This window comes from Aythya marila (assembly GCF_965140915.1).
Source record: "Aythya marila genome assembly, chromosome: 21".
NCBI lineage: Eukaryota > Metazoa > Chordata > Aves > Anseriformes > Anatidae > Aythya > Aythya marila.
Window position 1 is genome coordinate 2,878,968 of NC_139062.1, and position 20,448 is coordinate 2,899,415.

The 20,448-nt window shown below is 59.5% G+C and overlaps 1 protein-coding gene across 1 annotated transcript; it reads left to right on the forward strand.

The window, feature by feature from the left end:
• The first annotated feature begins 2,573 nt into the window (after nt 1-2,573).
• Nucleotides 2,574-19,854, forward strand: PLEKHN1 (pleckstrin homology domain containing N1). Its single transcript, XM_082776725.1, has 15 exons — nt 2,574-2,694; nt 3,869-3,968; nt 8,059-8,205; nt 8,355-8,435; nt 9,255-9,342; nt 12,089-12,213; nt 12,961-13,110; nt 13,370-13,450; nt 16,053-16,122; nt 16,428-16,582; nt 17,030-17,224; nt 17,583-17,819; nt 18,681-18,791; nt 18,917-18,965; nt 19,143-19,854. Exons 1-15 carry the CDS (start codon nt 2,615-2,617, stop codon nt 19,331-19,333), a joined length of 1,860 nt encoding a protein of 619 aa, XP_082632851.1. The 5' UTR covers nt 2,574-2,614; the 3' UTR covers nt 19,334-19,854.
• Nucleotides 19,855-20,448: the final 594 nt, after the last annotated feature.

The window sequence follows — 20,448 nt, forward strand, 5'->3', positions numbered from 1 at the left end:
AGCCCAGCCTGAGCCACGGGGGCTTTAAGGCAGGCTGATTTACGCCTCTCTCTGCCTTGAAATTCCACTTGGGGCTCCCCAGGAGTCCCGATCTCCAGCTCTGCTGACAGCTTTCCCCTGCAGTGGAAATGAGAACCAGCCCAGAGCCATCCCTCCCTTCCCTCCAGCTGTCCTGCCCGGGGGCAGGAGCTGCTGCCTGGCCCCTCCACGAGCTGCTGCCACTCACTGCTGGCTAGGGGGGGGAAAATGCCAAACCCATTTCATGGGGAGGGTGAAAAGGGCAAGGAGAAGCTGCGTGGCAAGGGGTAACCACATCCTGCGGGGGCCCGGAGGGGAATTTTCCCAGGCGTGCACCATCCCACCCCTGCAGCAAAGCCCCGACAGTGCACAGCAGCCGCAGCACGCCTGGCTGCTGCCCTGCCCTCCTCCTCACCGCTCTCTAGGCTCGCTGCTGGGCTTCTATAAATAACTGCTGTGCTGCAAAAAGCTGCAGCCCGTCTGTTTCTGCCCCTCCTGGGAGCAGGGCTGCGGAAATTTGGGGAGCCGCTGGCCCCCGTGCGCCCGGCAGGATGGTGAGGGCAGCAGGAGGGGGGCAGCTGGAAGGTTTGGAGCTGTAGGGTTTGGAGCTGTAGGGTTTGGAGCTGTGAGGTTTAGAGATGTAAGGTTTGGAGCTGTAAGGTTTTCAGCTGTAAGGTTTGGAGCTGTAAGGTTTGGAGCTGTGAGGTTTTATTTCGAGCAAACACGCCGGGGGAACAGCACGTTGCTGGTCACAGCGCCGATCGCGTTAGGCACGGCTCTTAGGAGGAATCGTATTTTTTCCCTGAAAAAAAACACCAGTTGTTGCTGCTGGCTGTGATTTTGGGAGGCTGCCAGCAGGCTCCGGGACAGGGCTTTGCTGTTGGAGAGGGAAAACAACTTGCAGAAGTGCCCCTGCCTAAAACATCGGGGTTTTCTGGCAGGGGACCCCAAAGAGATGCCCGGCTGCTTTGCCCAGCCGTGAAGGGTTAATGAACTCTGCAAGGCAGAGGCTGTTTTGAAAGCCAGCCGTGTGGAGGCCTTTGACAGGTTTTATGGCATGTCTGTTATCAGCAGCCTCCCCGGGCTGCTGCCGCCTGGCTGTACGACCGGCTCCGTGGGGCTGCGCTGCCTTCGGCCCCGCAGGGCTCCTCCGGCTCCCAGACGGGGCAGATGCGGAGCCCGACAAGCCCAGTGTGTCTGCGAGCTTTCACCTAGCAAGCCCCAGGAGACTCGGGCAGCTCTAGGAAAACATCCTCGGCCAGTTTGGAAAACCTCTTGGCTGAGGATCTCCCAATCCGGGAGCTGCTCCAGGCAGAAATGAGCTTTCCTGTTTAAAATGCGCACGCTTTGGGGTTAACCTTGTCCCACTTCTCTGCCCCAGCGTCGTTTCTTTGCGCTTCCTTGCCAGCTGCTTGCTTCAGGGCTGTTCCCTACAACAAGACAGAGCTACTGGGCTGGCCCTCGGAGCAGTGGGGAGACAAAACTGCCCCCTGACAAGCCCATAATTACGGGATCGGGCACCTTTACCCCCCAAAACTGCTGCCCCCATCGGCTTCTCCCACTCCTGCCCGATGCCGTGGTCCTGCAGGATCCACGCTGCAATCAGACAGCGGCGATCCCAAACCTTTCCTGCTCAGGGCTTGCAAAACTCACCTGTGAATTCCCTGCGTGTTTTGTGCTTGCCTTTTCACACCCACCTGCAGCTCCAGGGAAGGAGAAGAGTTTCCTCACTTGCTCTGACCGCGCTGCCTGGCTTTCCTCAATCCCTGGAACAGAAATATTTATTCTGCGTCTACCTCCTGCACTCCCATTCACAGCTCACTATTAGCATTACCACTTCCACGCAGCAAGGGGCTCACACCACCGTCAGGAAGCTCTGTCTGGATCCTTTTGAAGTGTTTCTTCTAAAAGTAACCCTGGAGTTTTGCTTATCATACACGTCTCCGTTCGGGATTTGCTTCCGTTGCCAATTTTCCATAATTTCTACATTTTAACGTGTGTGTAACTTCAATATATACATTGGCTTGCCCATATTTATTTCTCTTTCTGCCGTTAGTTACACTTTGAGTCTATTATTGTATTTTTCTACCATTTGTTTCACTTCAAATCTAACCCAGGCTGCTCCTTTCCAGCTCACACAACTGTCCCGAACACCTTAAGCAATAATCACCGACATTTTCTTCCTGCTCCCTTTTTCTTTTTTTTTTCCCAGCCAAGCGGTGATTTATTCCCTTTAGCAAAAACGTTCCCGAGGAGCTCTTTAGGGGCTCCAGCCTCGTCCTGCCTGCCGATCTGTGGTCTCCCCATGCACCCTCGGAGCGTGCCAGGGCATCCATCCCTGCGGGTGCCGCGGTGCGCACGGGGAGCCGTGGCTCTGGAGCCGGCACCCAGCCCCTCCCCGCGGCACGCAGCGCGTCCCGGCCCCACGCGGGGAGGGAGGAGAAGCAGAGCAGCTGAGAAACCTTGGCCAAAAGTCTGTTTGCTCGCAGCTCACACCCACAAGAGTCACTGCAGACGGAAGCGGGGAATGGCTGCGTGACACACCGCACCGAGCGCCCCGGCTCCGCGCGCCCGCTTGCTGCTCCCTCCCGCCGGCATGGGGAACATAACTTGTGTTCCCCAGGCACCTGGGAGGTTCAGGCACTCGTTCAGAAGGAAACCTTCGCTGAAGAAAGAGTGAGTACGCTCGGTTTTATTGGGGACGGTTTTTTCAAGCCTCCACGCGGGACGGGGTGCCCAGGAGCTGCTGGCAGGCTCGGTGAAGGAGGGCTCCTGTGGGGCTCTGAGTGGTGCTGGCGGTGCCAAACGTGATCGAGTGGCTGCCAGCCCCTGGGAGGTTATTGTGGGGCTGTGCTGGGGGATCCCGGTGAGGCTGCCCTGAGGAAAAACCTGATTTGGGTCATTTTGGGTTGAAAAATTGGAAACTCCCCCCTGTGGGGCAGATGCGGGGCGAAATGCCTGATGTTTCTCTTCTTCACCCATAGCTCTTTATACGTGACACCCAGAGCTGCTGTGGGGTGGAAAAGCAGCATTCACATCCCTTTAATTTCAGCCAGCCCCAAATCCCAGCACCCTGCCCCTTCAGCCCGACCCCTGCCTGTACCCCCAGAGGAAGAAAATGCCTGCGAAATCCTCTCGGGGTTTGGTGTCGGGTGCCCGGGACAGCACTCGGGTACCACGGTCCCAAAATAGAGCCCGGGAGGAGACGCTGCCACCGGTCCCGAGTCTCGGGGCTGCCCTAAACCAGGAGCAGGGCTGTGGGAGTCCACGGGAGAAGGGTTGGGGAATTGGGACCCCGAGGGCTGACACCGGTCCTGGCTTCCCAGGGAGATGGGAGGTGAGGAAAGCTGCTGGGCAGCCCCAGTGCTTCCAAACCAGTGCCTGCTCCTTACTGGTGTGCGCATCGGGAGGAGCTGGGGGCCTTGCTGGGAGCAGAAGGAAAGGGAGAGGAAAAGCAGAGAGCTCCCAACAAAACCAGGCTGGATTTGTCCTCTGCCTTAAGAGCAGAACATCCTCCCCTACCCCTTTGGAGGCTCGGTGGAGCCCAGCTGATCACCTGGCTATGGGAAGAAATGATAAAAAAAAAGAAAAACAACAACAACAAACCGAAACGAAACCCAAACACCAACAGGTGCAGCACAAAACCCATTACAACCGTCCCAGGCTGGTTATCAGCCCATTAAAGGGCTGGGATGATTAGAAAGCCCATGACAAATTGCTTACTTGGCGTTCCGACTTCCTTATTTCTGGGAAGAAATAAGAATTCACTCCGCATCGGCCTCGCTCTGTGTTTACATGCCTGTTTTGTTTCAGTTTTTCTTTTTTTTTTTTTTTTTTCCCCCTCCTGTAGGCAAAATGGCAAGAAAAAGCTGCCCAGCTTTTTCGGGATAGACGGAGGTGGGGAGCGAGATACGACCGCAGACAAAATCCTGCAGTACATCCCGGGAAAGGCAAGTAGCAACGCATCCTGCCCCCCTCCCCAGGGTTTATTCCCACCCATCCCAAGGCCAGATGTGTGCAAAAAGGGCCCCGAAACGGGGTGGCAGCAGGTTCAATCTCCCACCCACCACCCTGGGGCTGAGCCCCCCGCCTCTCCCGGCAGCATCACCGACAGCTCCGGGTCCCTAAAGGGGGCTCGAGGGGAGCCGCCGTGCCCCAAAAATTCACGTGCTGGTTGTGGGGTGCGGAGGGCGAGGCGGGCAGCGCGGTGGGAACGTCCCCCAACCCCTTTGCTCCTCTTTTTGTGGTTCTTTGTCTCTGGGTCGCCCCGCGGAGGAAGGGAAAAGGAGAGCGAGCGCTCGGAGGTGATTCATTCCCACGCTGGAATGAGACGGAGCAGGCAGCGCGCACGCGGGGAGCCTTGGGAAGATAATCAGGAAGGGCAGGTCTGCCCCGGGCACGTAGCAGCCCCGTGGCCATATGGCCCGCTTCCCAGCCCCGTTCAGGGCACGCAGGGGCGCACCCACGAGCCCCGATGCGTTCGCTTGGCTTTTGGGGTCGCCCAGGGCCACGGATGGAGCGGTTTTGGGCATGTGCCCACCCCTACCCCGTGTGGGTATGGGGACAGGGAAACTGAGGCAGGGGTCTGTCCTTTGGGATTTGAGATGTTTGTCGAGGGCTCAGTGGCCTCGAGCTCGGAGGGGTGGGTGCTGCCCCCTCTATTTGGGGGCATCCTGGTTGGTACAGGGGGAAGATATTTGGCTGAGGGCAATGGGGTGGGCACAGCTCCCTGCCTGCCCCCAGCAGGGCTCGGGGAGGGGGACCAGGTGCTGCCTCCATCCCCCGGGAGAGCTGTGCTGGCCGCAGGTCCTGCAAAAGGGATCCCCCGTTGTGTGTGGGATCCCCTTGGGGCAGGAAGGAGGGTGGGGTGGGGCGGGTGTCACCCCGCCGGGGGGCAGCTGGGATCCCCGCTCCCTGCCCAGCCGCAAGCATCTTGTGTGGCCGGGGGAAAGCCACGGTTTAGCCCTTTTCCCACCCTCGTTTTTTCAAGGAAAAGAAAAAAAAAAGCAGCAGAGAGCAGGAGGTGACCGGGTGCTGCGGGGTTTTAGGGCGAGCAGAGCCATCAGCGTGGACATCCCCATCTCAGGGCAAGAAGTTTCTTGGGCAAGAAACACCCCAAAAACCTGTCCCCATGATCCCACCGTGGATAGCTGCCAAGCCAGCCCCCCTGCTCCCACCCAGCACCTTTTTTCCCACTTTCCCCAGTTAAAACCAGGATGGGAGGACGGGGCAGGAGAGCAGGGCCTCTCCTCTCCCTTTTTTATCATCCGGCAGCAGCTTTTGGTGCCCCGGGGGCAGCAGCCCTGCGAGGCTGAGCCCTTCCTGGCTCGGTGATTCAGCGGGGAGTCACCGGGGGCTGCAGGGGCTGGGGCAGGTTAATCAGCAACCGGCTCTACCTGCGGGATGAGACAGCGGGGACGGAGGTGGGGAGCGAGGATGTGTCGGGGTGGGCATGCCAAACCCCAAGAAAAATCAGATTTCCAGGGATCTGTACTGCCGGCAGCGCAAGGGGACCGCTGAGCCGCCCCAAAATGCGCTCATTGGGCAGGGGAAGGGTTTGCCCCCAGCACAAACCAGCCAGAGGAGGGTTTCTGATGGTTATTTCCTTTATTTTTGGCTGCACAAGGTCACGGTGGGGTTGCCAGTGCTGCTTTTTTGGGGGATGGCTTTGTGCGGGCTGTAAACTTGTCCCCCAGCGGGACACCCGGGGATGTCCGAGGCGTCTGCCTTCTACAGGGCCGGGGTTCACGCAGCCTGGAAACTGCCTTTGGACCCGGGCAGAGCATCAGGAGCTTGTGGGAAAGGGCATCGAACAGGGGCTGAGCCCAGCCCAGGGGCTGGCCAAGCCACGGGGCCCTGGCAGGAGCAGCAGAGCCCGTGGTTGTGATGTCTTTTTTGGACAGCAAACGCCTCCAAAGCGCCGCTGTGCCCGGCGGGGACCTGTTCTCCAGGGATCTTGGCTGAGGACCTGCTCCAGCTGCTGGGTTTGGAGGTGTCCAGGGACCTGTGGAAAGCTGGGGGCAGCTCCCCTGCTGCCTCCTCAAATGCTGTGCTGGGTTTGGGTTCCTCAGGGGCACCCCAGGGAAAAAAAAACCCACGGGTTAGAGAAGTCCAGGAGAGCCCTGCCTGGTAAAAAATTGACCAGAACAGTCCCACTTCTTCCTGCAATACCTGATGAGGAATGATAAGACCGCTGGCGCTTGAAAGGCTTCTCAATTACATCTTTCTCAAGAGAGAAAAATCCTGCTCCCCCCTTTGACCCTGGCCGGGCGAGCAGCTGGGCTGTGCCCAAACGGCGCCGTCTGCCTCGCCGCAGCTCCGAAGCCAGGAGGGAGCAGCTGGGGAGCTGAAGCTGGCCCCAAATTTATCTACAGGCTGGTTTTGTTCGTGTTGCACTGGCCGTGCCCTGCTTTGGTGGACTTGTCCCCATCGGGGCACCACATCCCCACTGAAGGTGGGATGTGGAGGTGCTGCTGCCCTGCTCTGGGCTTGAAGGGAGAGTGTTGGGGGCACCTCACCCCTGCGGGGCTCTTTGCCAAAATCACTGCTGGCTTCCCAGCGTCCAAGCTGCTTTTGCATCCCAGAGCCTCAGAATCTCACGTATTACAGGGCGATTCCAGGCCAAGATCCATCCAGCAGCATCACTGGGGCACCTCTCTGCTCACCGCAGTGTCCCCGTTTCAGTCCTGCACCCCGCCTCACCCCGCTGCCAGGCTTTGTTATCGCTGCCCCCGGCCTCTCTGGGTGCTGGCAGCAGCTCGTAGCACCAAGGCAATCATTTCCTATGCTTAATTGCCTCTTGGTGAGAGCGTTAATTGGCAGCCAGCGGGTTCCTGCCTCCAGGGGAGGATCTGGGTGCATGTGCACGGGTCCCGCGTGGAACGAGCCAGATGGAGACGCGGCGCAGGGAAAGGCTCAGCCCACATCCCCAAAAAGCCACCGAAATCCACGAGGGCGCAGCTTGAGCTTCAGTCCTTGCGGGTGGAAGGCTCCTGGGAGCGGAGAAGCACCGGAGACGGGCAGGGTGATGGGTGAGGAGAGGGGTTAATGCCATTCCCCAGGGCTGAGTCACAGGGGCCCCAGCACGGACCCGGTGCGCGCTGCTGGCTCGCCATCCATCACGGGGCTCAGGCAGCTGTCCCGCTGGCCGCCGGCGCTGGGGGAGCGAGGGCTGAGCAGGGTGAGAGCTGTCACCCCATCCCCGTGCGCCCTGGCTCCCTGCTAGTTCCTGGAAATGCTGCTGCAACCAGGGGAGAGCCACATGCCACCGCCACAGCCCTCTGGCACGGGACAAAAGCCAGCCTGCAACGAGCAAAGCGGGGTCCCCCCAGGGTCTGTAGCCAGGGAAAGCTTGCATCTCCCACCTGCCTTTCTCTTTTTCTCTGGAATTAGTATCCCGGAGTCTGTGGCGTGCCTAAAATTGATATTTCAGTCTCGGATGTGCACGCAGGGTGTGGATTTATGGGGACTGTGTGGTCTTGCTGAGACACAGCCCCTCCTTCACCCCAAATAGTCAACCAGCCTCTGGGAAAAATCAAACCAAAAAGAGCGTTCCCAGAGGAACTGCAGGGAGAGCTTTTCACCCCGGGGCTTGATGCAATACCCCAGGGGCTTTTCAGTGCAATAGGGGTGTGGGGTCGGTGTCATTGCACAAGGGAGGGATTTCCATAGAACCAGGACTCGGGAAATAAGAGAAACTCCCCGCGGGGGAGGCAGCCTGTGTTTGCTGAGCCCGGGTCGATCCTTGCTCCAGTGAATTTAATTCGGATGGCAGGGGGTCAGCTGTGGCGACCCTAAATGTAGGATGTGCTTCTGCGCCCCCTCTTTCCCACCCCATAAAGCCTCCTTTTAGCTCCCCAGCTCCCCAGGCCTGCCAGCAGCACCCGCAGCCAGCACGCTGGCATGGAGACCCAGCAACAAACAGCAGGGGCTGGGCACCCTCCCAGGGCACCTTTTGGAGGACGGGTCACGCTGGGAACCTCTCCTCCATCCCTCCCTCCCTCCCACCTCTGATTTGTTTCTCCTGAATCCTTCCTCCAGCACTTCCAGAACCAAGAAAACCAAAAAGAAAACCTGGACCAGAGGTTCCCCAGCTTGTTCAAGAAGGGGAGGAGGAAAACAGTTGTCAGGAACCTGGGGAAAATCATCTATTACTCCAAGGTCAAGCTAAAGCTTCAGCACTGCCAGGTAAATCACGGCACGTGCCTGCGGGCTCGGAGTGGCCCTGCAGGGCTGGGAAGTGACGAGCAATTTTGGGCAATGGGACCCTTGGGGACCTCCTCCAGCTATGGCTTGTGTCTGTCAGAGCTCCCCCAAAATGTTTGTATTTTCTTCAGGAGGTGAACGACTGCTACCTGGAGCTGTTCCAGTCTTATCTGTACTTCCAGTCCATGGGCTTCAACGGGCTCACCTACCAGGTAGGGTGGCACAGCCAAACTGGGGGCACTGGGAGGGCAGGACAGGATGGGACAGGAGAGGGAAACCCCGCTCCTGGGGATGTGCTGGCCGCCACTGAGCAAGCTTTTCACCTGGTGAATTCCAAGCCAAGGCTTTTCTGCCAAAAAATCACAGCCGAGCAAAGCCTGACCGCGCTCTCCCTCCACGGGAGTGAGCGTCTGCAACTGAGCACTGCTGTTTTGGGGATGTTCGGAAAATTCGTCCCTTTTTGAAATGATTTATTGTCTTCCCGGTCACTTGAGGTTAACGCAACGTGACAGTGCAGTCTCTTGAGTCAGCCGGCAAGCCAGGCTTCAGCCGAAAAGACCCATGTCAGAATACAAACAACATCACAAAATCCCCTGTCTGCTTTCTAAGCAGCCCCTCGGATTATTAATTCTAAAGGAATTAAAAAGGAATTAATGTGCCAGCAGTGGCCCCTAGACATCAGGGCAATTTGCATCCTTTACAGCCCTTGTTCAGGGAGCCCACGACAGGGAGCACAAACTTGTCATCCGTCCCCGTGCCTCGTTGCAGGAACCCAGCAGCCCGATTTTGCTTTATGGGCATTTCCATCTGGTTTTCTTTGCTAAATCGGCATTGTTTTGTTGAGTCCTCTCTTCAAACCAAAAGATTTGAAGCCTACAGAAAGCTTCTGGCCAGCAGGGCAGTGGACATCCCGAACATTTCCAGATTTCTGCCGTCCAACCTGCTGGGGCCGGGGCTGGGCTCCCAGTCCCCAAGATAAAGGGGTGCTCGTCACCTGTCCCCCGAGATAATGGTTCATCCTTCTCGTGCAGGGACTGCTGCCTTTGAAAGAGCTGAACGTGTGTGAAATTGAGGCTGGGAAGAGCCCGGGGCAGGAGGATCACGCCTTCCGCATCACAGGTCGGTGCCTCCGCGTGCACGCTTCGGGAGGGGAGCAAAGGGTGCATTAGTCACAGCTGCCTGCTCTTTGTCCCCCTCTGACCTAGTCCTGGAGAAAAACACACGGGGAGAGGAGACAGGGAGGTGATGCTCGTCCTCCCACCTCCCCACGGCTCCAAAATTCCTGGCCACGGATGCCCAGGGATGCAGGCTGGGAATGGGGCTGGGTGGGAGCGCAGAGGATGGGCTGATGGGGCACCTGGTGATGGGTCCTGCAGGAGCTGAGCATCCTGGTGTAAATTTGAACACAAATTGGAGAAGTACTGAGAGGTGGATGGCCCCACCAGCAACACCAGGTGGGTGCCATCAGGGCACAGCATCCCTTCTTCGACTCTCCCCCAGCAGCACCCCCACCTCCATGAGTTTTTAGACTTTTCTCGGTGAGATCTTGCTTTATGAAACATTTCCTGGGATATCAACCTGCTGCAGCATGGCTGGTGAAGTCCTTACAGAGCTGCAACAGCCCCAAGCCCCCAGGAGGGGCAGTTACAGCACAGAAATTAGTGGCTAACCCTGCCAAGACAGAGCCAAGGAAGCTGATGCGTGCCCTGTGCCCACTGTTAGAAAGCCACTCAACCAAACAAAAATAACATATAAAAAGGAGCTGGGAAAAATGACCCACTGGTTTTAAGGACTGCCGGGTTGTTGCATCATTGAGCTGCGTGGGGCAGGGCTCTTGAACCCTTTTTGGCAGCCGAAAAGACGAAGGAAATCTCTGCACAGGGCTGGGCGGACGCGCTCTGAGCGCGCTGAAACGCGGGTGAGCGCGGCTGGGTGGAAAATCGCCCCGAGCTGTGCTGGGTTTGGGTCCTGCTCAGGGGAAGAACAAATCAAGGCTCTTCTGGCAGAGGGAGGTGGTTAGGAAATAGTGATGAGGAGAGGCCGGGGAGGCAGCGGTGTGTAGGAATCCCATGAGATCAGCGGAGCAGCTTTATTTCTCCGCCGGAGAGGGAGAAACCAAGGCGCAGCAGGAGCAGAGCCTGGTGTGTGGCCTCAGCTTGGGAGTCTTTTGTCCCATGACTTGGCGACAGAAGACACGAGCCCATCCTCTTGTGAAATCCTGTGGATTTCCCCCAGGAACTGTGTTTTTTGGGCAGCTCGGAGCCTCGGAAGGTGCCAGCACCGTCGCTGCTGATGCCGGCACCTTGGCTGCTCCAGCCTCCAGAGCATCCCTTTACCCCTGCCCTAGCTGTGGATGCTGCAGCAGCTTTTTGCTGGCTCTAGGGTGGGAACAGGCTGCAGCCATGCAGGGAAGTGGCTTCATTGACCCCGACGTTCCCCTGGGAGCCTTCCCACAGAAAGGGGAAGCGCGGGGCAGACGAAGGGCGCACGAGGGCCGGCACAGGTTGCTCAGCCCCTCTGCGTCACGGCGCTGCCGCAGGCTGTGCTGCTGGAGTTCCTCTTCTCCTTTTTCCCCCCCTTAGCAACCCGTTGGATGTGGCAGGGCAAGCAGTGCCATGCTGGGAAAAAGTCCTGCTGGGAAAAAAAAAACTGATGTGTTTTTTTCCTGAAAAAAAAAAAACATCTGCGATGGTTTGGGTGCTCCGGGAAGGGCTCAGAGCTTCCTGAACATCTGGATAACGTTGTCACGTATACACCCTCCCAGCTGCCCTGCACAGGGCAGGGAATCTCTTTATCTCTGCTGCAAGGGCCGGGAAATCAAGGCAGGGGAAAAGGAGAAGCCCGGAGTCACGCGGGTTTATGGGCACATGGATGCCCGGGGCTACGTGCCACCGAAGCGCTGCGATGGGGCTGAGCGCCGCGGCTCACGGGCTGCCGTTCAGCTGCCTCAGCTTCCCCACCTCTCTGTTTGTGTTAGAGCATTTCCGGACAGACAGAGGTGTCTCAAAGTCTTAATTAACCAATAGATAATGCGGGAATTGCGAGATGACAGGCGCTCCACAGGAGGGCAAAGTACCGTGTTTCTGCCGAGCGCTCGTTGTCTGAGCACCTCCAAGCCCCATGAATCCAGCTCGTATGAAGCATGCACCCAATATGGCTTTAATGTAAGACCACGGGTAAATTATTAATCACGACATCCATTCTGCAGCGTGCCAGAAATGATTATTAACGTCATTAGGTTGTCTCTGCGGTGAGTAGCAGGGGGGGTGTGAGGCTGGGGCTTGTGCTACGGAGGGAAAGCCAGCTGGAGACGTTAAACCCAGCAAGGTGTAGGGCTGTTCCCCCTTCCCAGGCCACGTCCGAGAGCTGCTTCAGCTCGTTTGGCACAGGCCCTATCTGGTGAGGCAGTAAATAAACACTTTGGGAAGCTGCTGCTGCTCCATGGGTTTGCAGCCGAAGTGAAACCAAGAGCACCGCGCCGGTTCGGCGAGGCGTCACCGCTGCTTTCCGCTAGCCGACGGGGGCTTGCGGAGTTACAAGCTGCCTGCTGCTCTCAGGCGTGACTTTTGGACTCTTGGACTTTTGCTCCTGGCCTGGTTTGGGACTGAAAAAGGGCGGCCAGAGCTAGAGGTGACCGTGGGAGATGAAGGCGCTGGTGGAGTTGCCTCCTGAGAGCTTCCCAGCAGCCCGTCCCTTGCCAGGAAACGTGACGGGGGTGGTGACGGCATGGGCTGGAGCTGGGTGGCCAGAGAGCAACGTCCCAGGCAGCCCGGGGTGTGATGTGCTGAGCCAGGACAGCCCCAGCCAGCTGATTGCCCTGTGATGCTCGTGCCCTTATCTGCTCGTCTCATCTCGTTTCTCCCAGGTCCTTTGCTGAATCCCCTTATCGTGTTCTGCCCGACTGAGTCAGAGCTGAAGCAGTGGCTTTATCACCTGGAGAAACAGATCCAGCTCAACGGAGGGAGCCTGGGCTTGCCCTTCCTCTCTCAGGTGAGCGTCTTGGGCTGGTGAAACTGTGTTAGTGGGGGACAACCCCTCCAACCGGCTGCTCTCAGCATTTTCCAGCCCTTTTTTCCATCCTCCTTTGGAGCTCTGGGCTCCTCCAGCCCGGAGAGCGTGAGCAGAGGGCAGGGGGCGAAAAGGCAGCGGAGCTCTGGCTCCACTTCCAAGTGCTCCCTGCTGTGCTCGCTGCGATTTCCAAATGCTGGGTGGAGATGTGGGGTTTAATCCTGGCCCGAGCCCCGGTTCTCCAGGCTGGCTGCTTCCCTGCAGCAGCCAGGAGCTGTCCCTCTGGGTGGCACGTGGGGTCTGGCGGGGTGGGGGTGCCAAAAGGGAGCCCTGCCGCCCAGGGGTGCCGCACCACGAGGTTTGGGGCAGCTTCGGAGGAATTCTCACCCAGCTGGCTGCTGGTGCAAATGTCCCGAGCTTGCAAAACGTTTTTGGAGGAGGAGGCTGGGAGCGGGGTCTAGGAAACAGGGCCAGATTCGAGAGGCTTGCCTTCTCTTCCAAGCTTTAGGGGGTGTCCTCCTCCCCTTCTGCCTCTGTCTGGATATTCCCCTCTGAATTCCCCCAACGTGCAGATGATGCTAGGCTGGAAAGCTGCCTCCTGCACAGATTTATTTGCCCTTTCCTGCCTCCACCCTGCTTGAGAAGCGTCCTGCCATGGGCCCCGTGCTGGCTAAGCGCTTAGGGGGGGGGACGCACTGCCCTGCTCCTCAGCCCTGCTCCTGTCCCCAGGGTGACTGGCAGCAGAGCTCCATGGGGAAGGAGGAGCTGCGGTGGTCCGTGCAGAACATGCCTGTCCAGGAGTGGAGAGGGACCCAGCGGGAATCCCTCGGCAACGTCATCTGTGCTTCCAAAGTGAAGCTCCAGCACTTGCCTTTCCAGGTAGGACACAGCCTCGGGTCGGCAGGGCCCCGATGGTGCAGAGCCCTGCGCCAGGGGGTCCCCGAGGGCTCCTTTCACCCCGGTCCTAATAAATGGGACGAGGTTTGTCACCGCTCCTCCGGCCCTGCTGCGGTGCCAGGGGGTGGCACGTGTGCGCAATGAGCGTTTGGAGGCCGGGGGTGGCAGCTGGAGGCTGTGGGGTGGCAGCAGCTGGGCTCTGTCCCCGGGGCTGAGCCTCCCTCCTCTTTGCTTTTCCAAGGAGCAGCACGACCGGCTGCTGGTGCTTTACCCTTCCACCCTGGTGATCGTGTCCGAAGAGCACAACAGCTTCTACTTCAAGGTCAGTTCACCTGCAAGCCTCTTCTCCCTCCCTCCCCAGCCCACCGTGGCTATTCCAGCACGGCCCCAGCTCTTTGTTCCCCTCCACCTGCCTTTCCCTGCGCTCCCCGGCTTGGCAGGGGCTCTCCCTCCTCGCTGCTCCCTTGCCAGCTGGCAGGCGAGCAGGCAGAGGGATGTTGCAAGCCATCTTCCCATGAGAAACACCTTGCCCTCCTACAAAAACCCCGGGGGGAAGGAGCTGGCTGCCAAGGCTCTGGGAGGAGGAGGTTGGCGTGCTCCTGGGCGGCCGTGCCGGCGGCTTCCCGAGCCCCTTTCTGCGGCACTGCTTGCGAGCAAGGAGCACGGGAGCTGCATCTGCGTGGCCTGAAGTGTGAACCCTTAAAACCCCTTGCCAGAATTCATCCTAGACACGGCTGGGATGGCTGTTAACCAGCCCGGTGCTCCCCGCCCCTGATTTCTCATGCTGTAATTGTGCCGAGACAAGCTGTGCACTGCCCAGCCAGCAGGTACAGCGGCACCGGGACGTGGTGGTGCTGAGCTCAGAGGTGTCCTCGTTAGCTGCTGAGACAAGAGGCAGAGAGCAGGGATGAGGAAGCCCTGTGGAGGTGGAGGGCTTGCGAATTTCAGCGTGGACCCGCTGGGGTCCTTCGTGCTTTTTCCCCCTGCCCGTGCCGCTGCCCTGAGCGCTGCAGGCTGCTCGTAATCCAAGCGGGAAGACCTGCACGGAGCATCCTGCTGGTTGCAGAAAGCTGTGCCCGCAGTGGGAAGGGGCACGAGGAGGGATGCACACCATCACAAGCTCTCCCCTCTCAGCCACCCCGGGTGTTTTCCAGCAGCGGGTGGCTCCCGCGACACGCCTCCGACTGCGCCTGCTTTCGGGAACGCGTGGTTTGCAGCTCCTGGGAACGGGGCACGGCGCAAGGGGGGGCCCTGGGCTGGGCTCCCGGATTAACTCATCCCTTTTGAAACCTTAAACCAGATTTGTCTTCCCCGGCCACGCAACGCTGCCTTCCCACGGTGCCGGAGCGTGGGTCCGCGGGCGCCTCGCTAGCGGTGCCGAGGGCAGGGCTGCGCGGCTGACTCACGGCCGGCTCCCTGCAGCACCAACCGGCTTTTCCACGGGCGTGCCGGGGCACAGCAGCCTTCTCCCAGGGCTCCTGCGAGCCGGCTTCCCTTCCTTCCCCGTGAGCAGACACCGAGCCCTGCCTCTGGTGTGCCAGGGAAGAGCCCGGCCCTTTTGTTCCCCGGTTTTGGGCAGGAGCTGGTGCGCACGGGGCCGACCCCAAGCAGCCGGTTCTGGAGAACCGCTGGTGGGAAAATGCCCCGGGCAAGGCGTTGAGGGGCACAGGGGGGCTTCTAGGATTGGGGGGGTGCCCCAAAAAGGCTGGAGGGGCCGCACAGGCAGCGCGCATGCTGTTTGCAAGGGATGCTTTGAGCCTGCCCTGTGCCAGCTCCTCCAGCCCCCACCCACGCGCGGCACCCGTGTGAGCCGAAGCATCAAAGTCCACCTCTGACAGCAGCGGGGGAAACTGAGTCACAGCGCGGAGCTTTCCCTCCCACTTCATCCTCCTGGCTCTGCTTGGCCAGCAAATTGCTTGGCTGTGCAGGAGAAACGCTGCACAGCAACTGCCCGCACAGGTCCCCGACACCTGCAGGGCACGGTGGGGACAGTGAGGGTGTGATGAGGGTTTTTTTTTTGCCAGAAACCTGATTTTTGCAGCTGGAGAACTCAGGGAAAATGGACCCCAAGCTGCTGCATCTTTAGGTTCAGTGTCAGGGCTTTGCTTGGTTGGGGGCCATGGTGAGGTGGGCGCTCGGGTTTTGGGCACTGCGCAGTCCCCCGTGTGCCATCCTGGCCAAAATGGTCCCAGGGCCATTGCCAGCAGCAGGGGCACGGTGACCAGGGAAGGGGAGCAGGGGCTGCAGGGACAAAGGGACGATGTCCCACTCAGCTCACAGAAAGGGAGAGAAATTGAGAAATAAAGCAGGGAGCTCATCGGCGAGTGGTGTCCAGCACAAAATCTGCTTCAGCTGCTCGCAGAGTGGCATCCACACCTGAGCCCCATAGCCCCGGAGCTCACGTTTCCCCCGCTGGCATTTATGGGGCTCAGCCCTGCCTTGGTGAGGCTTCGCAGGGGGGGATTCCCCTGGTTGGGGGGGGATTCCTGGCTGCGAGGCTGGAAATCCCAGCCCGGCACGTCCTGCCTTCTTCAGGACCACGTTTGCACAATTTTCTGGAGAAGCCAGCTGCTAAAGCGTGGGAAATGAAAGCAGGGAAAGGCATTTTTCTGAGCTCCCTTCTCGGGGAGGGCTTTGTAAGGACGCCCACAGCTCGTGCAGCCACGCTGCCTTCCCAGGCTTCTCCCCCTACCCCGTGAAGATCCTCCGGCTCCCTCCAACCCAGCCTGCTCCTCGCTGCCAGCACCTCTTCCCGGCTCTCCTCCTGCTCCCAGCTGTGCTGGCAGAACCTCACTGCCAGCTCCCGAAGCCTCTTGGCTTCCCTGGAGGGGGATAATTCTGGTGCGAGGGAGCGGAGCCAGCGGTGCCTGCTCGGGCGGGCGCGCAGCCCCCGCGTGCGCTCAGCCTGCTTCTCTCTCCGCCAGGGCGAGCTGCCGCTCAACGCCATCCAGGTGTTTTTTGAAGAGAACGAGAAAACCTCCTTTTTGATAGAAGGTGAGTGTCCACCGTGCCGAGGGCTGTGCCAACAGCGGCTGTGGAGTTTGGGCTGGGTTTCGCTGGGCGGCTGCGGGCATCCCGGCACCCAGCCGTGGTGAACGGAGCCACCCGGGTGCCATCGTTTGGATTCGGGCTGCCTCTGTCCCTGCCCCACGAAGGCACAGCATCCTCCTGCAGGTCCTGTGCTGCTCTGGATGCCCGCGAGATAACGGGGAGGGATGGAGCTGGGGGGTGCCCACGGGTTTTTGGAGGAACCGCCGCGCGCGCCTGCAGTGCCAGCGGGGCTCGGTGCTGTTTTGCAGGCCGGCTGATCAATTCGATCCGGGTGATCTGCCGCAGCTATGAGGATTACGGGGAGTGGCTGGACTGCCTGAAAACAGCCCAGTTTCGGAACGCCGACTCCTCCCTGTCCGGATCAGAGAGCTTTTCGGGATCAAAGCAGCCACACCTCGGCCAGGTAAGAGGCGCTGCGGGTTCGCATGGGTCCCGATGGATGTCTCCGGGGGCTCTGCCCATCCTGCCTTTGGCCCTGTGTGAATACTCCTGTGACACAGCAGGATTTGCTTCCAGAGCCCTGCTTGAAGGCTCGAGGTGTGCCAGGGGAGCTTTTGTGGAGGATTTCTTCCTGGAGAGGACAGTTGGGCACCGGGATGGGGTGCTGGTGGAGCCCCCAGCCCCGGAGACATTTCAGGGAGGTGGAGGCATGGCACTAGGGGACATGGCTCTGGTGTCTAGGGGATGGGGTCGGGGTGCCCAGGCACCCACCTCCCTGCTGCAAGCACCCCGGGGTGGGCTGGACCACGCAGCCACGGCTCCATCCTGCCCTGGCTCAGCCCCAGGGAGCAGCACAAGGTGTGGGGATGCTCGGGGTGCTCTGACACACTCCCCTTCTCTCCCCCAACAGCTCGGTGGCAGCGGGAGAGGCTCGCTGGCCTCCGACGGCCGCACCAACTCCTGGGCATCCGGAGGGAAAGGGGCCACCCTGACGCACCTCTCCCAGAACAGCGGCTCCTTCCACGACGCGCAGTCCTTTGTGCTGCTGTCGGAGGGCAGGATGCTGGAGGACCCGCTCAGCCCCGGCTATTCCCAGCCTCTCCACGTAAGTGAAACCCCAAAACCCGGGACATTTGTGGGGTCAGAGCGATCCGTCCAGGTTCCCTGGGTGGGCTGAGCTCACGCGGGCTGTACTCGCGGCGCGGCGTTACAAATCTGTGCCTGGAGCCTGTGTTTGTCCTGGCTCAGCTCTGTCACTGCTGATAAGGGAAAGGCTGATAAAGAGCCCCAGTTCTTAAATTCTCTGCATCAGGGCTGCAGGTCTGGGTTGCAAAAGGCCGGAGACAGCCACAGGACCATGGGGGTGCCCAAGCGTGGAGCGATGCCCGCGGCACCCCGAGCAGGGCGGTGATGGTGTGTGCCCAAGGCTGTTGAAAAGAGCTCGTTTTGTCTTCTCCTCACAGTGCCTGCCCCACACCAACTGGCCAAGCACTGGGCTGCCCTCGCAGGAGCTGCGGAGGGGCGGCAGCGCCAGGAAATCCAAAGGCAGAAGCGGCCAGGACGCGGAGAGGACGGCGCGCGGCCTCATCCCCGAGCACCCCAGCGGCGAGCTCGTGCCCGCAGCGTACAGCGAGCCCTACTCATCTCTCAGCTCATGGCATCACCCCACGGCCTCCCCGTCGCACCCGGAGCTGAGCAGTGTAAGGGTCTGTGGGGTCTGGGGGCTGCCCTCCTGCTTGGGGAAGGGGTTGCCCCAGCAGGGAACTGGTGCCCATTTCTCTCCGGTGCCTCGTGCTTTCCTCACCGGTGCTGTAAGGCAGCGGGGAAACCATTTCCACAGGGGCCAGCCCCCATCCCCTTTTTCTTTCCCCTTTTTCACACAGCTTTTGGGCTCCAGAATTTGTGCCCCTGGCAGGAAAAATTCTTTTCCTGCTGTCTGCCTGAGCCCGAGCAGATGTGGCACTGCAGGGCCGGCGCGGCGGGGCAGGGCACGGCACGGCTCGCTTCTCCTCCAGAGGGAACAGGTTTCCCCTGTCTTATCGCTCGATGCCAGCGGCACAACAGCCCCGGGAAGAGCCAGAACCCACGAAACAAAAGCCCAGACTGAGATGTCGTCCAGCCTCCAGAAACTGGAGATGAGTCAGAGGCTGATCCACACCCCCCGAACAACCGGGGGCCTGTTGGAGGCGATATTTCTGGTTCTGTGCACCCCTTAGCAGCCTTTTGGCTGGTGCCCCACGTATCGCTGAGCCCCCTCTCCCCCCTGCAGGGCTCCTTCTGACCCTGACCCTGAGCTGCCCGTGGGTTTCGCTTTCCTCCCTTCACCCCTGGCCATCCTCCATCACCCCTAGTGGGGTGCTGTGCGCAACCTGCACCCGTTCTTTCTCTCACAGCGAGGGCTTTTGGCACTGGAATGTCGCAGAACTTGCAAGGCGGAGAGAAAAACCTTGTTTTGCCTGAGTCTGCAGCAACAATCTGCTCACAGCAGGGCTAGCTTGGGGGTGGGAGGGAGCAGCCAGTCTCCACGGCAGGCATCAGCTCTGCCATTTGTTCTGTTTAAGGTCCTGCAGTGCCCGAAGACCTCCCAGCCCCTGCCCAGCAGACACTGGAGGGAGATGCCCGGGGCGCAGAGACCTCCCCAGCCTCCTGCTGATGCTCCTTACCTCTCCAGCGTGAGTTCTGAGAGCAGCCCTGGCTCATCCTGGTGCTGGGGAGCAGGGGTGGCGTGAAGTGCCCCGGCACTGCATGGCTTCACCATCCCCATCAGCACATATTTTTTTATTTTTGTCCTTTCCAGGTCTCCTCCCTGCCAGAGGAACACCTGGGCCCCTTGCTGCAGCCACCAGGTGAGACCCTCAGGGTGCGCAGCCCCTTCTGCTCCCCCAGCATCACTCGGAGAGGGGCCGGGAGGGCACGTGGGGGGACTCGTGCACATCCTCCCTCTTTCCTACCCCTGCTGGTGATGGAGCAGGCAGCCGAGGGGCTCTCAGCAGCTCTCCGAGCTCAGTTTTGGCTTCCTGCAGGTGACAGCAGCGGCGCTTACGACCTGCCCGAGGGCTTCTCGCGCCGTGGCTCCGCTGCCTACCACGACTACGCCGAGCTGCAGAGCTTCCAGAGCGACTTCAGCTACGACAACCTGTGGGAGGCCGAGGGGAGGGCGCCCAGCACCCCGCAGGGGTCCCCGACACCCAGCCCGCACTTCTACCAGGCCTGAGGAGGGGTCCCACGGCCAGGCACACAACAGCCCCCCCCAGCCCGGCGGGGTGTGGGGAGCAAAGGGAGGGGATCTGTGATGAATCCTGAGAATTGCTGTTAAGCCGAATCTTCCCCCTTGAGCTCTGAGGTCTGGGGAGGTGTAAGGGACCTGCCCGGCACAGGACGTGAGGTAGCAATAGGTGGGGTTGTCCTGCGAGATCGGGGCTGTCTGGCAGAGATGGAGAAAGCAAGCCAGGGTCTTTGGGGACGTTCTTTCCATTTTACGCAAAAAAAAAAAAAAAAAATCCTTTCCTGATGGTGCTGGCTCCAAACCGTAGCGTGACCTGCAGTACTGAGAGCCTGGCACCTCGGAGGTGGAATAAAGCAAGGGGCTGCCACAAAATCAGCCACGAAAGTGGCTTGAGTTTACCCAGCAAGGATGCCCTAGGTTCCCCCCTACGGGAGCGCATCCTCTCCTCGCACCCCTCCGCACACTGCTGGCCCCACACCAGAAGCTGCCTGGGGATATTTGGGCAGGGAGGAAAGGAAAAAAAAAAATCCTCTGCAGAGACCTGCAGCTCGCTCTGCCCCCCAGCAGGATCCGGACACAAACAACAGGGGACAGAGTCTCGGTGCTATCTCTTTGCAGCCTCCTTTAGCACATACAGGGCAGCAGCAAACCCCAATGTTTTTTTCACCCGAGGCTCCAAATTCTTAACCTTTGTTCCCGAAGGAGGCTGCAAGCTGAGCGTGGTAGCAAAAAAAATCTCGATTTTCTTCGTTCTTTCACTGCTGCAAACCAAACAACCCAGGATCTCTTTGTACTTGAATATCCATGCATTGTATCGTAGCGTTTGGTTAGGGTTTGTTTTTTTGGAAGGTAACCCGCCGAGTTTACATGTCAGGTTTGATTGTGTTTGATGTATTTAATGTGTACATGTGTCCGAGTCGTAGGTCTATTTAATTTTGTAGCTGAGCTCTAGGTCTATTTAATTTTGTAGCCGTGGATGGCCTTCGGTACTGTGGCACGGGCAGCTCTGTGCTCCTCCGTGTGCGCGTGTTGGTTTGGGTCTTGTAGCTGTTCTTGTTCTGTTTCAGGTTCACTTTCGTGTTAGGAGGATTTGTCCCTAATAA

Excerpts from the sequence above, each read along its gene's own strand:
- PLEKHN1 (XM_082776725.1), top strand. The coding sequence starts at position 2,615 with ATGGGGAACATAACTTGTGTTCCCCAGGCACCTGGGAGGTTCAGGCAC. Across the intron at positions 3,969-8,058 it reads TGCAGTACATCCCGGGAAAG|CACTTCCAGAACCAAGAAAA; the intron begins GCAAGTAGCAAC and ends TCCTTCCTCCAG. Across the intron at positions 16,583-17,029 it reads AGCAGCCACACCTCGGCCAG|CTCGGTGGCAGCGGGAGAGG; the intron begins GTAAGAGGCGCT and ends CTCCCCCAACAG.